The sequence below is a fragment of the Rhyacophila brunnea genome, unplaced genomic scaffold (assembly GCF_057557595.1).
Source record: "Rhyacophila brunnea isolate RB1 unplaced genomic scaffold, BYU_Rbru_1.0 scaffold_3, whole genome shotgun sequence".
Classification (NCBI taxonomy): domain Eukaryota; kingdom Metazoa; phylum Arthropoda; class Insecta; order Trichoptera; family Rhyacophilidae; genus Rhyacophila; species Rhyacophila brunnea.
This window is the reverse complement of record NW_028232965.1, coordinates 1,795,399-1,814,834: the sequence shown is the minus strand read 5'-3', so window position 1 is coordinate 1,814,834 and position 19,436 is coordinate 1,795,399. Positions and strand designations below refer to the sequence as shown.

Genomic DNA, 19,436 nt, shown 5'->3' with positions numbered 1-19,436 from the left:
CCACTGCTTTCAAAAGTTTGTATGATAGTATGCATTCCTTAATTTGCCGCCCCTAAGTAACGCATAGCCTGCCTACCTTCCACGGGACGTCACTTAGTATAATATGATAATAATAATATATTGCTACTTACTACAATCTCTCGAGCGTTACGTCACAAGAATCTTTCCATGTTATTTATTAGCTTGTCTATCTTTCACGGAAGAAGCTCTGAATTTTGTAACAATATTATGGGAGAACGTGTTTTTTTAATTGTTTATTTTAACTGTATAATAAGCTATTTCAATTTAAAAAAATATTTAAAGGTAGCTTTTAAATAAAAAAAGGGCGACATATCATTAACTACACCATCTCTCATTTATATATAATATTATTTTATAGATATAAACATTGCATAATTTTTTGCATTGAAAAATAATTTTAAAAAATTACTTATCGCAATATAAATTTTACACGGCGTCCATTTTCGTTGACATATTGGATATATCGGACTTCTAACCAGCGCTCGAAATGGAAAAATTTTACGAACCGGAGCGCTCGACAGTTTTCTGATGAACAATACATAGTTAGAAGACATAGTTATCAAATTTTATGTATATTTCATAAAAATAAGTGTGTTAGATTTTCTATTATATGGCCTATCTAGCTCAAACGGTCAAATTATTTTTCCACGAGACGGAGCGATAATTTTACCGATTTCACGAACAGAAACGGCGCTCCGGTGCGCTCCGGTGCGCTCCGGTCCATTTTGAGCCCTGCTTCTAACAACTTTTTTTGAATTCAGCATACCCAAAAACATAATATAACTTGAACTAACTGGTATCAACATAATTTTAACTATATCGGGAAGGGAGATTTGGGAAATAATTCCACCATATTATCGGGGGATAACATAATATCAGGTGGTTACCCTTCCTAAACGTCGTTGCATTATGTATGCAAAGTTTGGTTCTCTCCCCAAATAGTACAGTTTTTCTCGTTGAAGGTTCCTTGCACAGTTCTCTATATTTACGGATTTTTGATGTACCTATATGGATATGTGAGATATACTACAGCTATACCAAATAAAATTCTATAAATAAGGCAATCAGTTCTTTTTTACATATTATAATGTGATAATACAATTTTTCATTGATAATGAATGAAAAAATAATGATATAGGTACCTAATACTTATTATATAAAAGTGACCTGTTTATTGAAATTTTATTACTGGCTTCCTGCAAACTTTAACTTGTCCTTCTACAATAATATTACTTACTTTTGATTATGTGAAAAGTCAAGCAGATTTTCAAGGTATAATTATATATAATAAAGTAGGCAATTAAATACTCTAGTCATTTAATCTATTTTATTACAGAGCTGTTAAAACAATGTCAATTACGTCGCTCATTTTTATTGGTTGTAACTGTTTACAGTGTTTTTCAGTTATTGGCTACAGCAGTACTTTTCCGCTATTGTCAATGTGTTGCACCAATTTCTTTAATTATTATATTGTTGCATTTAAGGCGGAGTGTAGTTACTAGTGACATCTAGTGACAAAATAATGACAAATGCTATTTATTTTAATTTATAGAGAAAAGGAGACTTTACGAAAAGACTTTAGGAAAATGTGTTTTCTATTATAATAATTTTTATTGTATTATATTAATAAATTTAAAGCCTTCGAATTCATTAAATTACATTGAAATGTTCAAAATATTCATAAAATGATAAGTAAGAAAATTAAACAGATTAATAATTATTGTTGCATGGGGATATATAATACAATTATATGCATATTGAATTATAATAAAATTGGTAAACTATAATGTATTCGGTATATCTCGTCGATCTCAGTCATGATAGCATGCTATTTATTAATTATAATCATATACTTATTATGTTTTTTCGTTGGGTTATAGAAAATATTAATATCAACCGAATGATTTATTTTTTAACTTTTTAACTGTACATACAAATCTTACATAATATAATATAGAAAATCATAAATCGATCTTATAATAATTATGTAATGACGTAATCGAATGCGTGTTGGATAAAATAAATGTATTGATTATAATCTATAGTCGGTGACATCCTTGGCCTGCCCTTAAGTAGATTTAAAATATCTTCCACCCCCTCCTTTCCATTTCTGCGTACAATGAATTATAATGTAAATTGATTCGTTATCTCTGTATACCATTATAATATGATTATTTTAAACAACGCATGACCTGCCTACCCTCATGGGATTATGTATTGAAGTTTGTCTTATTATGTGAACAAAAAACATATTTCTTCTAATCTAATAAGATTGTTACCAGTTTCGTGTCATAAGAATTAGCAGTAAAAGAGAATTTATATGTTTAGGATCTCTGGGTATTATTCATATTTTGTCAATAATTCTAATAACAATAAATTATTTCATAGGTACCTACCGCTTGTTTATAAAATTATGTTTTGCACAGGGGCTTATTAAGACGAAATGTCTCGCTTCAAATCTGGAAATACAATTATTAGCATGATAATAATTATTATTATTGACAAGGGGCCTGCATATTTCCAAAATGGGTATTTAAATTTGAAATCATTAATATTGAAAATGTACAGGGATGAATCCAGTGACAACGCAGGTCCCTCAACAGAGCGAACACCCCTCATCGTTAAATATTTAGCGTGAGTACTAACAATTACTGCACTTTCAAGATGAGAAATATTTTTTTTCATTAAAGAATAATATAGTATTATAAGGCGGCTCTCGTGGTGCAGTGCGTAAGGCGCTGACCTTTCACCCGAGAGTTCAGGGTTCGATTCCCGGTGAGGACACAATATTTATGTGTTTTTCTCAAAGCCTGGGTGTTTGTGATTGTTCAAAATTACTAACATCCACCTTGTACGAAAAAGCAAGGACATGGTTATTAATAATTCTAAAAACATATATAAGTAGTATTATATAAATATTGTTTTAGTGGTAATCCAGTGTGGCACCCTGCGCGTGTCTACCATGTTATTATATTATACGTATGTAGATTGCTCTTGTAGTAACGCTGCATGGTTAGAGAGAGTCATCTACGAAAATCTCAACCCATTGGAGACAATCGGCGCCATTTTGGCGCCGCTGATGACCAAGTCATTCTCTGGACAATCGGCGTCAAAATAAAATATTTTATTTCTGTTCTTTTAGATATTTCTTAAAACCCTACAAATTTACCTACATATTTAAAATTATGAGTTTCAATTGAAGTGTTTCAATAATCAAGTTTTAAAAAAATATTTTAAATTATCATATAATAGAAAAGTTGAAGCAGTTTTATTAAATTCTTATTAAATTTACCACAGAATTTAATCTGGCTGTTGGTCCACTTTTTTCTCCTTTTCTGTCTGTCTCCAAATGGGTAGTGAATTCGATCAATTTATTTATTTTTAAAAGAAAAATATATAAACATTGTAAGAAGAGCAAGAACAGGAAAAATCTGCCGAGTGGCTGATATACTCCATTTTAAGAAAGTATAAACCGTCGTAACTACCTACATTGAGATTAATGACAACAGTAATGATAAAAGTATAAAAGTAAAAATAAAAATTATTTCTAACTAACTTTTCTAACTTTTCCCTCTATAAATCCTATGTACAGGCCTGTAAACTCAATATTAGAAGGCGTCGTATTTTTTATGCGCAAATGAATATAATATAACTCACCTTTTTTCTAGTGGTAATTAAAAACTACACCAAAGTTTTTCGCTCTACAATTTTAATTTGATTCATACCAGAGTAGTGGGTATCAGTTTGTGGTTTTTTTTGCAAGTTATAACAGAAAGAATACGCATATATGAAAGTATGTAATTATTTTTTACGCACTGTAAAACTACTCTAAGAAATACCCAATCATTCTCCATGCAAATAAAACACTTATCTGCCAATGTAGTTATCGAGATATTGCTTTGGTAGACAGAAATAAATATTTAAAATCACGTGCTGGTGATGTGTTAATATAATATAACGGGATAAGTTGATTTACGATGAACATTTTTTTTGATACAGATGGCTGGAATGGTGGCGCAAAAAACCATTACAAAATTACAACGAGACAAAAAACTGTCTTTAGCACGTGATAAAGTGTAACGACTTTTGGTCAAATATTATAACACAAATTGTCAATATTATTGTATGAGTAGCATAATAATTGATAACTAATTGATTACTTAGAAATATCATTCTATCCCGAAAAACTTCCCATACGAATAAAATTCTTGAAATTCACTCATGGTCCTAATATTTAATGGGATAATTAAACAATTTCCTTATAAATACTTAATATTATAGTACTAACTAAACGTTACCACTAACGTTAAACCCTTCAAGTATCAATAATTCAATTTTAATAATTTTGTGGTTGAACTTTGAAAAACGACATATGTGAGCTTTTATTGAAAGGGGAATACTTATATAAGTAATTATAATTATATATTTAAGCAGTTTTACTAATTTTTGGATAATATCATATAGACTTAGGTAGTAGCATTATAGATTCACTTAAACATACAAAAAAACCTATGTATAGTCAAGCTTTTTCAAAGTCTAAAATCTATTTTTTTCGCTTTTTATTCAGTTGTATCAAGTTTAATATTCTTGATACTATATAAAATCAAAATCGTCCATATTTAAGTGTGGTAAATAATAACTCTGAATGTGTTTGAATTTTTAATAATTACGGCCCATGATGACCAAGCGGTAACGTGTTGGCTTATAATGTCGTGAATCCCAGGTTCGAATCCCGGGCTGGAAAATTAATAAGTTTTTAAAATATGTATCATCAGAAAATTTGTGTTTCAGAGTATGGGATTGATAGGAAGTGGCTAACATTTCTCATAAGAAAACAAAAAAGCCTGTTAATACAGCACCCACTATTTGGAGGCCGATGATTCCCTTAATATTGTAATATAGGCTTGGCTATTCTCATATTATGAATTATGTCTTATTTTTTTAACTTTCAATTGGATTATATCAGAATGTTAAAATGATTGCAAGGGCTGAATAAACACGATAACTTTCAAAGTAAAACATTATTTCTTAATTTCCATTCTCACGATTAAATACGTAATCGCAATAATGTAGCCATTTGCAAATATTCCGCAAAAAATGAAGCTCCGATATGACCGATTTCTCTTTTGGCATTACAATTCGTGCCAAAATTTAATTGTGGTCAAAATACAGATGCAAGATAATAAATCAGAAACAAAGTTGATTTCGATGCGTTTTTATCACAGTAGGGACTAGGAATTTAAAATCACCTGTTGCTGCATACTTTTACCGATATTAAAATTAAGAAACTACAATCATTTATAATTTAAGATTAAATGAAAGTGTTTTCTAGAAGTCATGGACGTTTGCATACCTACTTGAATAAGTTATTTGTATACGTATACCCGCATTAGTCAGTAATAGTTAGTAAAGTATGGTCCGCAGTAGGCGAGTGGCAAAGCATCTACTTCGTGGATTGCGAATCCCGACCTCTTCAGATAACGGTTAAGATCCACATCGGATTACTATACAATTCTATAATAGATTAAGGACCGACCAAAGTAGGTGTATACCGACCAAAACCAGTAACCATAGACTAATACTTATTAGTTTTGGCATATTTTTCTATGCTGATTATCGTACGATCTCTAAAATGTATTAAATGTAGACACTATTTCACTGGGTCGTCTCACAAATTTTAGGCCCAGAAATTTGGTTACATGTAAATTGTACGTAAAACATTTCACCGTGAGCTTTCTTATCGGAAAGAGATGACCGTATACTATACGGTCTCCAATTGTATTAGATTCAATATGAACATTAATTCAATTTGCATAGCTGATTTTGGCAAAATTCATGAATTCAAAAATGAAAACCTAACCTAGACTAACAAATAATCTAGTATATCGGCTATTTTCAATTTTTTTTGCTGCTGGCTTCCAGTAAAGTGTAAACCGACAATAACCGTGCTTTATTTAGACATGAATAGTTGTATGTCAGTACTCAGTACTATACGACCTAAAGAAGTTGGACGGTCTTTAATATACGGTCATATAATATTTCTGATACAACATTTCACGATGAAGTGTGATACGGTGAACTGCATACGTACAAGTTTCCGGACGCGCAGAAATTTACTGATCCAGCCGATCAAGCGGTTGTTATATTGATATATCACGGATGATGGATTCGGAAGACCGTGGAGAGAAGACGTTAGGATGTGACTTCATAATAGTATATGAACGCAAAAGATTTATTAGGTACGCTGCTATATGTATGTACTAGTAACTAGTACGTAGTATTTTAAATCATAGGCTAAAGATTTACTGAAACAAATTAAATGTTAAGATTAAAATATAATCATGCATCGTATTTATCAATGACTAATTTTACCACTCTATTTTTTTGGTGAATTGTAAAAGGTATCATTTTTGTATGCGAATCAGTAGAAAGTATTACTGCTTTGGCGAAGTTGAACTTTGCCTTGCAGCCATGTGCTTGATCTTTGGCCATAAACAATAATAAAATGGAGTGATCCATAAATAATAGAATTAATTAATCGCACTCGTGATTAGATTGCAGTGTAGTTTGTTAGGTCTGCTGACGTGCTGTGTTGCTATGGACGATTTATTTTAATACTCACCACAATCGCCACAAATTATTTGTGAAATAATATTATTTTGATAACGTAAAACAGGGATGGCAAACCTATGGAACGCGTGCCACAAGTAGCACGCGACATAATTTTGCATGACACGCGAATGTTTCATTTTGAAGAGAAAAGAAATTACTACTATATTATATAATATATAAAAAATAATGATGACATAGGCATTTGTATTTTCTTCGGTTTTCAATATTATGTTTTCCAATCGATGCGCAAACGGAAACGACGAAATCATGCATAAATGACAAATCGCATTGTATAAAAAATAGCAAGCAAATCCTGTTCAAGAATAATCATTACGTTTAATGTAAATTGTAAATAGTATACAATTGCATAGGATTGGGCAATCAAAAATAAAAATATTCAACCAACAAACCTTATGAAATTATTAATTATCGACATTCATTCAAATATAATAACTTCTTGTTATTTTGCCTCAAACATAATCTCTAAAAATGGAAAACCGTTCAGTGATGGAGAATATAATATGAAAGAAGAGTGGTTTAAATGCTTCCACGATATCTTTGAAAATTTTGAAAACAAGGAAAAGATATTCAAATAATAAAAGTTATGCATTCGGCTAGAAATACGGTGAAAAATAGAATATCAAGAACTCAATTGTACTGTTTAAACTTTTTTAATAGAGTTCTTAAAAACTTTTTTAGAAAACTTTCAAAAACCTTTGTTACACCATTAAAAACTGCTTGGCACGTCAGACAGTCGAAAAATATTATTTGGGAAATTTCGGCACGCGTACGTAAAAAGGTTCGCCATCCCTGACGTAAAACAATATTAATTAGTATTGACCGATATAGTCGCCGAGTGAAAGAATATACATGTTTGACGTTGTGTGAAAACTATACCAATACACCTAGAATTAAATAATTAATTGACACCTCATTAACAATCATCAAGTTATTTTAGTCTGTGATACTAATAATCTACATAAATATATAATTATCCTAAAACATTTTGAAAAACACACATTTTTTTTTATTTAAACGACACTTTGATGATATATTCACATTCTCACTTCGATTTTTGCACATTTCGGGAGATTTCAGTTTGAATCGAGCATAATCTTTAATACAATCTTGTTCTTATTATACCATCCCCTAGCGGAGGTCGGACACCATCAAGTTCAGTGTAGCTGCACTCGTACCAATGACGGAGGTTCTTAAGCCACGAAATGCAGCGTCATCCTCTGGTACGCTTACCATTGACTTTACTTGAATCACAAGTTGGGGAATGCTGTACTTTTGTCCTCTCATAATGTGGCCGAGGTACTGTAGTTTCCTGGTCTTGATACTACGCAGAATTTCTCGGTCCTTTCCCATTCGATTGAGAACTTTAACATTTCAGTGGTTGTTTTTCAAAACTGGACATGTCCACCAATGTCCACTATTCACTCCTCAGAGATAAATGAACTTTTCAAATAAAAGCACAGAGCGAAAACGCGCACGCGACAAAAACCAACCACCACTTTATCGCTTTCGTTTGTTTTTGAGGCGTAATATTTTTACTTTCAAATATCGAATCACTATGAGCTATCTGAATAACTCATAGACAATAATAATTGACGTAAACATTTAGGTAGGTAAATAAAATTCATGTGCAATTGAATATAGGTAATTAATACACAATATTTATATTATTTTATTACTTAATGGTCATTAATTATACACATTTCTTCTTTTTTTATATTTTTAAGTAACTATAAATAATCAATATTAATATTTATTAATTTACAATTATGTTTTTTCATCAATCAAATAATCAATTGAGTATCTCATTTGCTATTTTATTACCTTTTGTAAAATACATGCTTATAGACAAATAAAAGAGTAACTTTTGATTATTTTATGCCATAATTACTATGATATAATATTTTTAGAAACATTTACTGACTTTCGTCAGAACCATTCGTTACATTCATTTGATCATATAGATAGAAGATAATATTATATATTATGACGTATCAATGCTTCTTAGGCATAGTCCACATGGCGCGTTTCGACTCGCGCGCATTCCAGGCACATGTGACTAGGGATTGCAATACCGAATGAATATATCAATACCGGTATTAATACCGGTATTTGTCAAAACATATTATACAAAAAAGGTACCTATCAATAAATATAACTATTAAAATCTATTCTAAACACTATTTTATAGTAACTTAAAGTATCTACCTACATTTATTATGTTGACCTTTGTAAATATGTATAAATCATAATATTTTAAAACTGCTAATTTTTACAAATACAATAAGTCCAGGTACAGAAAAATCTCTTTGAAATTCAATGTTTATTGGATGTACTATCAACGTTGGATCAATAATATAAAATAATTGCAAATATTAGCCATGAATGTTCGCTTTTTCGAAATATGTTAATTCATCACGACAATTATTATTCTATGAGAGTAATTGAAGAATTTTGTTTTAATATTATTTAGCCTTTGTTGGTTTCAGTCAATATATTTGCATTTTGAAACCATTAAACTTATAAATTAAATTTATTATACAATATAGTAGTAAGTAATGTCAAAATAACATTAATTTCAATTTCGAAAAACATAAATATGTATGCTTTCTTAATGCCGAAAATACCGGTATATTGGATTTTTGAAACCGGTATTTCGGTATCGATAAATAATTGAATACCGGTATTGCAATCCATACATGTGACCTTATTGAGTCTCCCACAAGCACTCGCGTCATGAAGACTGTCGCGCACGGTCGAGTTACAGGTGACCACATTGAGGTGTCCACATTCACTCCCGGCGAATCGCGGCGGGACATGCGCCATATGGACATGATGTTAGGCTTGCTAACTATTTTAATGCAGTATCGGAATAATTCATGTTACATGCTGGATTGATTGAAGTCGGACTTTCCGAGATAACGTCGCTATAAATTAATAAAGTCATTAATTTATTCAGTAGTATATTTAGTATTTTTTCACTCCTAAGCAAAGCATATGGACCCACCCCTACAGGGTGGTAATTATTTTAAAAGACCTTTCACGAGAAATAGTTTTTAGTACTTACGTATTTTTTTTTCAATCTAATATAATATCTTGCTCCATTGGATACATAAAACGTATTATTTTTACTGCAATAACCAAAATTTACTATAAATAAAATTATTCTCCTATTAATTTAAACTCGTCAAACTCTTAAAATCCTTCCCGATGAAAAAAATCATAACTCCATCCAAACTGCCCACTAAATAAACTTATCACCAATACCATGTTAAGGCAATTGGTTTTATGATTATTAAACTCTTTTTAACATAGATATAACATATTAGAATACCAAGCGACCTACAAGGTCTAGCGAGGCAGCTGGCTCTGCTAGTAAAAATATAATACGTACTACATTATCTATTTTTTAAACTATATAATATAATGCATTGTGAAATAAATATTGCGTTTAAAATATAAAATATTATTCTTCTAGCTCTGAGACTCGAAACCCTTGAAATGCTGATAATAAAATTTCTTATCTAATAAAATGCTGACTGATGATAGGAGTTTTGGTTATAGGGGTTGACAATAATAATTAAGGGCTGAGCATATTTTATATGCGAGACTCCGTAAGACAGTGTTACTTTCAAGATATTAAGAAGATACGTAATTTAAAGATAAATGTTGAAGATTTCAGAGGAAATTTAACAAAAATAACTTATTCTGTAGTTTGATCATAATAATACATGATTTTTATTTTATTAAAAAGTTTAACTACATAGTTATTCGACAAAAACAAATTCATATTTGAGAAATTTATTACGCGTAGGTTTTCATCATCATCAGCCGGGGTTGATCCACTGCTGTTGATGAAGGCCTCCCATAGCTCCATCCACTCTTTTCAATTCCTAGTTCGGGTCTGAGACGATTTGGTACCGGGACAACTGGACGCCACGGAATTCGAAAATACATAGATGTTAGGTACTTATAGGTACTTTAAAAAAAATATTTAATATTATTATTTATATTTAAATGATTATATTATGATTTAATAGTTAGTGAGAATGTAAATATGCAGACGTAAATAATGATTTAATCGTGCATATGTTTAAGTTCCAACGAAAAAAGAGTTTTTTATTTTATATAAAGCCTTAGGCATGATAATTCTCAATCCGCAATAAAGAATACATTATGTTAAGAGTAAAATGAATTAAAACTACTAAGTAGTAGATAAAAACTGATTAAAATACCTCGTCTACGTTCTGTATACGTGTCTACGACAGTGAGGCGTCCAATTGTCCGGAGTCCAGTCGTCCCATTCCCTAGGTGTTCGAATACGATTTCTCACTATCTCACTACGTCACAATAAAATTATGTAAATACTACCGGAATAAACATGTGTTATTTTATTATAGAGTCAAACCTAAACCTTTTAATGTAAATCATATTTTTTTCATAATATTGAATTTTGTAGAGCAACTGTAAGAAATTATGACTTTCTATCATTTACTAGATGCAGGGGCAGGACTAAATAAGATAAATTTTATGATACTGTGGAAAAGAACTGAACAGTTTTCTTAAAGCGTGAGACTAGTGAGGGTTCATCGGGCATCCGGTAGGTTGTCGAACCCTGAGAATCCATATATATACATTCTCTCATATTATATATGTGTGTGTTTAAGTGCGATAATATTAATAATCTCCTATACACTCAGTGAGTGCACATAATATGCAATCCGTCAACTTTATCTTCAGTTATCCAAACATATACATAGTACAAATTAAAAATAGATTGTTTAAAAATATAACGGAATAAATTTTTGAACATAATACCTAGTATTTTTTCAACAAATTGATTGAAAAACTCTCTTCTAGAGATTTAATGAAATAACAGTGATATAGAACTGAAGAAAATTGCCAGAAACATTTATTATTTACAAATCAACATACATAAAAATATGTATTAATTTTATATGAAAAACAGTTTTCTTGTAACTGCCTAGTTGGTGTTTGTATGAAAATAAACACAAAAGGTGAACAATCGTTCTAAAACAACAAGAATTATGTTATCACGATTTTTTTTAAATTTTAACACATTTGACGTTGCATCATTTGATTTAATACATTATGTAACATACTGATCTGCTTTCATGATAATTAATTTTTTCATATATCAGGGGTCACGAAACTTTGTATGCTCGGTTTTAAGTCAAAATCAAAAGAAAAAATATATTATGACAGGTGACGTGCCAAGGGATGTGTAGGCAAAAAATTTATTGATTATATATTAAACACGTGGTAAAATTAGTAAACAATAAAATTATTATGTAGTAAATAAGTATCTACATAGTACATGTTGATAACATTATCATTACACAGAATCACATTTTGCAATCGTCGCAAATCTTGAATCTCTAGATTTTTGGGATAATAAAATTACATTTTTTTCACTTCTGAGCTCTTGTTTTATCATTTTTGGGGGGTTTGACCTTCAAGCCTACTCAAGTGAAAGTGCTATCTTAATTTAATCTTATTAAAAATAATCCATCAATAGAATATGCCAGCATATATTTTGATTTAATATCATAAATACCCTATTAACTGAACAAGATTTTACTCCATAGAATTAATCTATTATAAAGATTTTGATAGAAAGTTTTTGTTACTTCGAATGTTGACATAAATGCAGCTCTAAACAGTAATTGTCGAAAACACGAATTTAAAAGTTTAAACACTTACACTTACTAATTTTATGACTGGTTCGTACTATTTTAGACCCCCTTTAAAATCTTGTAACGATTCAATCGCATCATCTACGTCAAAGAAAATTGGCGTTGGTCATACTGTTCTCACTGTAGCGAGAAAATAGTATAGCTTTCGAACTAAAGATTTGCAAACATAAACATGTATATTTTTTACGACGTTTTTCTTAGCTCGTATTCTTATTTGTCCGGAGTTGTATGTCCGGTACAAATCTTGCAATCGATTTTTAACTAACTTCCCGACTAGCTAGACATTTTAAACTTTTAGAATATATCAGAACACGATGCCAATGCATTTTTTTAAATACTTTTAGCCTTCTTCAAGTAGAATTGAATTCATTTTCACTTAATTCTGTTTTGTATGAAAAGTTATTTCGGAAGAAATCCGTAATCCAATCCACTATTATAGGTTGCTAAGTGGGTCCTAGTAACTAAATTATTAATATTCATATATACGTGCGTTACTATGGTAATCAATATGAAGTGTCAAAATGACATTCCAGTATATTTATTCAGTATTTCTATCAAGTACAAATTTTTTGATCGTTTATGCTAGTCAAGTCAAGTTTATATGATTCAACAGAAATTTAAAAACGTTGTATATAAAAAATTCTTTATGTCTTGTAATTATTTAGATTTAGGTACATGGAAACCATGTAGTATTATTTATATTAAATTATATAATATTTTGGTTATATCTCGTGTAATTGAACAGATGCACATAAACATATTATGTATTTTGATTGATCAATTACGAGCATAATAAAAACAATATCGTACACATCATTAATAATTATTGATAATATACCGTATATATATATATATATATATACATGATATTATCAAGAACATAATAATTTATGATAAACTCACGAGGTCTTCCCGTGACCATTGTTGTGGAATCAAAAGCCTACTTAACACCAATTAAATGAACCCATTATCATGTGCCTCAATTTATTTTGTCGAGTTCATCGATTTACAATACGTCAATATTAGTTAGTAGTAGCATTTTAAAATTGGGAGCATAAGTGTATATAATGAACTTCATTACTAAATATTTGATTTCTAGATGGCGTCTGGATTAACCTCAAACTATTGAATCGTTATCTTGATTTAATATAAAAATAGTTGTAATCTATAGACAGAATTTGAAAAAAGGCATTCTCAGTAATCTTCTTAATATTTTCATGCCGTCCCCTATCGGAGGTCGGAAAAGTTTGATGAGGCTGCACTCGTACCAGCCACGGAGGTTCTTACGCCACGAAAGCGCAAAAAACTTACCGTCAATCTTTTCTTGGACGACAAGTTGGAGAATGCTGTACTTTTGTGGCAAAGATACTGTAGTTTTCTGGTAATTCGCAGATTTCTTGGTTTAAAGTCTATACTTCCATACCATAGAAAATAAGTATTGAGAAAGATACTCCTTGCAATCACAATTCTAATTTTATCACATATTAGAAAATATGTTAAAGAAAAATTGTTGAGTCGATAGCTTAGTGGTCAAACCAGTCGCATATGAAACAAAATACGTGTATTCGATTCCCACTCAGTCAAAGAATTCTTTTCGGGTTACTTTTCCAGGTTGCGTAAATAATGAAAATGTTTTTTTAGATCTTCTGAAAAACTATCTTCAATCTGTGAGAAAAATTATTACCTATAACTTTTAAAATATTAATGAGTTACACAATGGACCGGTCTCGTCCTTTTACAAGAATCTATATCAGTTCTAATAAAGTTCAGTACTTAATAACGTTCTAATAACGTGAAACCAATCCTGGTCGTTATTGATTTATTTGGATTAAAATGTATATTTTTATTTTAGTTCAAGAGTCATCACTATTATAATGATAAATCATGTTAATAACTTCAATACAATATTGTATGTAAAAACAAGAAATCCCTGGTTTTATTTGGGAAAGAATTCTGAGTTATATTGGATAGTTTATTTTGACTCTAAAATACTAATACCAGGTGTTGGTTTGTGTACATTATGTAGGTACCAATTAAGATTTTCTTCCCAAAATATTGTCTAACTTAATTTTGTTAAACATTATTTCCGGTAGATACTTTATATATCAATTTATTTAATTTTTCATGCGATACATGAACCTGAGTCACATTTTAATAACATGTTATATTTATATTCTTTAAATTAATATATTTAGACAAAGTCAATAAAGCGATGTTAATTATTTATGCATATCACTAGGAAACACACATAATATATGTACATTGTTCAGTTTTCATTTGTGTTTCCATCAACATTACAATAATAATATGTCACATGCTCAGATGCTTTATTTATTTCATAAATTATCTACATCATAATATTGACTAGATTGTGTAAACATTGAAATAATATATGTCCAGGACGATATTAATAAAATAAGCATCTGTAATAATATAATAAGCTTGGAAAAGAACAAATCACAAAACTCGTGATAGATAATGGCGATTAATCACAGAGATGACATATAAAAGTCGTATTTGCTTACAAAATCTATAATTTTACTGAGCATAAAGTCTCAGTGGCAGCGTTTTGCGAGGCGGGGCGTGAGACGTGCATGTGAAACAAGTGCACTCAATATGCACGCTACACGCTCCGCTCCGCAAGACGCTGCTACTGAGGGCTTACGCTTATAGACTTACTTATTGTAGTTTAGTGACATAATAAATGTGTGCAAGGAGTCTAGATATTAGGTTTAATTGGCGTGAGTCATAAGCGAACTCAAAGGATACAAGCATTCACACGGACAGTGAGATTCAAATCCCTCTTAGTCTACTTTCTTCTACGAGCTTTTTTTGTTTTCAAAATTATGTCTTTTAAATATCATACAAACTATATAATAAAATTTTACAATCAGCAAATGTGATTCTTAGTAAGTACTTTTTTTGTCAACATTTCGTCACCCTAATATTGGTTTGTCCAAAGCGACAATATGTAAATTAATGTTCAGGAGACAAAAAACAAAGTCCATTACCTTATATTAGAATGCTTAAAAATCTTTCATATTTATTTATTTGACATAATGAGAGATACATTATATTAGAATATATTATTTAAAAAAGTAATCCAGCAATAATTTCTCACAAAATAATATAAAAATTATTATAACGTACTTATTCAAATACGTAATGAGGACCTGTCAGTAAAACAAGACAACGCTAATGTTAAGAAAAGGCGATCCGTTGACCAATCATGTAGTAGAGGGGACGTTATCCGCATAACCCTCGGCGCAGTTCGATCCACACATTGGACAAACCAATACCAAATGATTGTTTTGTACGGTGGTTTCTTTATTTATTTCTTTATTTTTGAAAAAAATATCTTTGTTTCTAATGAAAAATATAATAATTTTAACAATTTCGATGCGGTGTTATAAAAGAAAATGAACAGCATTAAAAAGTCAATTTCACCTAAAATGGAGCTTCACAAAACCAATACTAGGGCGACGACTTTATAAATAATTTCTTTCCGGATAATATCAATTAACATATAGTTTTTTAAACACCGATAACAGAAGTTATAGTATATTCTATAAACTGTTTTGGTTTAATGATAAGTTATTTTTTATTAGTGAGATGTGAGAACATTGTTTAGAATTCATGCTGTATTTTTAGTAGTACTTGGTAATAATAGGTAAACACAAAAATAAAACATTGTGATGTATATCAACATTACGCAGTCTGTGGCAAAGAGTTTATAATGATTTTAAGAATGATTTTGTTTGGTATCTTATTAACGTAAACAATATTATGAAGGCTGAATCCTGCAATTAGCCCCCAATAGTTTGTATTTACATATTATGCTTAACAGAATATCGTTAAAAAAAAGCATCAATTTAATAGTATACATTATTCAATTTACAGCAAAGACTCTCTGGCGTTAATGGAAGTGAACGGAACATCTCCATTAAGCCAGCAAGCCTCGATCGAGGTGACTCCGCCAGCGAAGGAAGCGAGAGGAAAAGCTCTACGTCAGGTAGTAGCGGCCTTCGTCGCCAATCTTGGCACAATCAACACCGGTCTGGTCTTTGGATTCTCCGCCGTCGTTGTCCCGCAACTGAAGGCTGAGGATTCCGTCATTAAGATCGATGAATTTCAAGCTAGTTGGGTTGGTAAGTACTTTCCATGATTCAATGGTCGTTATTAATAACATAGGGATTAAATTAGTACAAGTCTAATATAAATGAAAAATATTTTGATGTTGTTTTCACAGCACCATATTATATAATATAGAGATCGGATAAAAAACACGTCTTCGATAATATTATATAGATATATGTATTCACCTTTTCAAAAATTATTTATCGAAGGGTACGATTCCATCTAGCGATATATCACTGCCACATAGTTATATGTATCAGACTCTATACATAGGTAACGCATTATTCAAATAAATTATAAATTGTGTCGCCTCTGTCAAATCGTCTATATAATATATCCATAATATAATCATTTTCACACGTTATCACATGACTACATACTTTTGACTACTACTCTTCTTGATCATTGCTGTATTTTCTTTCACTCTATGAATATTTTTTAGTTTACTTCACTAATTATTCATATAATTCGGGATTCTGGATATCACTTATAAATGATTTTTTTTGACATATTTATGCGTGAAAAAACATTAAACCATGTATATATTATGTATTGTGTATTTTATTTCTAACATTGAATTACATCAAACAATCATACAAATGACGCAACTGATTCGACAGAAAATTTAACAGGGAGCCTATGAAGAGTCACAAAGTTATTGAATCATAGTCACACCTAAAAATGTGCATATCTCTCATAAACTGAGTATCAAATATTATGTACCCAAACCATAATTTATGCATTTATTATTTTGTTATTTATTAATTATTAATTATTAATTAATGTATGCTATATTATAAAGTCAGTGACGTCATTTAACTAAGTGTACCTTTGTTATTGTAATTCACTTACTTCCGTTCCATTCGTGTCTTGATATAAATGCATGAGAACTATTTTCCAAATACCTACTAAATTGATGGGTATACAGCTATATGTACTTCTTGAAAATTAAAATTAGAATATTATTTTTTTATCGTACCTACGGGGCCTCAAAGTAAGTCAGTTCGTCGGGCCTCTACGTCACTAAACGCACCACTGCGTTCAACATTAAAAACATAAAAATATGAAATTGAATGATTGTTTACTTGATAGTAAATTTAAGATAATTAAATTTATAAAATGCATATCTTGTTAGGTAATGGGGAAACAGCATCATTATACTCGGTACCTACTCGCAGATTTTTTCGCTACGCTTATGGAGACGTTCTTACAAACGAAAATCATCATTGCCCACCTTCAGTTTCGGACAAACCCGATATAAAATCTTATTGGTTGGAAACCATACTATACTTATCAGGCGATACCTTATTTGCTGCTTACTATTTAATACCGGTACGTCGACCAATGAATGGCTCGGAATTCTTTACGAAGTATCAAAAAATTGTATGCAACAAATCTATGTGAATAAGACCTATCCTATATAGTACATCAATGGTACTCACACTTGATTCATTTACACCTTGAATGAAAACAGTTATGTAGAATTATTTATAATCGCATATATAACTTTCAAGTCATTTGTTATTTGTTTTTACAAAATTTGGTTACCTATCCACTAAGGTCTCTTTAACCCTCAGCACCTCAAGTATTGCACTATGTCCTTGAAAATATAAAATTGATGCATAATGATGCCAATTATTTACGGTAGGTTGACCATAATAATTGTTAAATTTGGTATCGTTAGTTCATATGATATATCTATAATAAAGCTTTTATAATCATTAATAATATGCCCCTTTCCAGTAACAATGTTTTTCCATTTGTGATAAGGTCTCGTAAACATTCAAACATTATGCAATCATACACAGAATTAGATTGCATAGATTTCAACGATAGCAGAATAATAATTCATGGAACTATTCACGGTCAGTGGGAAATTACTTATGTGTATCAGCTACCGATAAAATAGATAAAGATTGACATTTTAAGATTAACGTGTGGGTTGGTTCTTTTCTACATAACGGCTAAAAATATATATTATAAATTAGTAATAAAACGCTCAAAATTTTATTTTAAAATGAAATAATATAATGTGCGAACTTATTTAGGTCTTTCTGGCAAAATCAACGATGAAAACTATTTATTATCCGTAACGATGTCGAAAGTTTTTTTAGAAGAGTGTCCACGGAATTGGTGTGTGGCGTTAACGTGAAAACTTACATTTAATGCCAAGTGCCAGATGCAATTTTTGCATGCTACATGACTAGTGGAAATGATAATCTTGCAAGAAAAGCGATAAGTTGGCAACGCTGTTAGTAAAGTTATCCTCGACTGCATTCGTTGGCAAAGAAAAGCTCGTGGTGTGCTTTACCTAACCACTACATTAAATTCGGAGCTTCTAGGACCACTTCATCTTCCAATTTTTCCGGTGATTACCGGATTCTTCTAATTGGGTACTCTCCTGGGGGCAATATATTATCTAAAATATCTGAGTATGCATATTAATAATATATTATGGGTAGTTTTATCTATTTTTAAAACAAATAGCCACCATAACTTAAAAGCACCTATTAAATCATAAAAAAGCTCAAATCATATTTTTAATGCATTGTCATATTTTGCTTTTACCAATGTGGTAATAATTCCTGATATTTTACTGATTTTACAATATTAATTGTTAAATATTGATATTGAACATACATAATTTGAAAACATGTCATGCATATTTTATACCCACCAGAAAAAAATACGTTACCAGACGGGACTTAAACCTGTTACCGCTGGATTCGTGCCAGTATGTTTTCCAAATTAAGCTACGGGCATTCTACTTAAAAACGACAATTTTCACGAAAAATGCTTATCAAATTGCGTTGTAATGTTGGCTATGGGTTTTTGTATATTAAATCAGGGTAGATATCAATTAAATGCTTTAATTACTAACCGACGTCACGGATCACTACATAATTTAGTTTCTTTATAACGTACTTAGAC

At 30.5% G+C, this 19,436-nt stretch overlaps 1 protein-coding gene across 1 annotated transcript in view; it reads left to right on the top strand.

The window, feature by feature from the left end:
- Positions 1-19,436, top strand: part of LOC147067742 (facilitated trehalose transporter Tret1-like) — a 64,586-nt gene that overhangs the window by 22,498 nt on the left and 22,652 nt on the right. Inside the window, exon 2 of the mRNA XM_085952752.1 lies at positions 16,269-16,516. Coding sequence (XP_085808878.1) covers positions 16,269-16,516 — 248 coding nt within the window. The remainder of the gene's footprint in view (positions 1-16,268; positions 16,517-19,436) is intronic.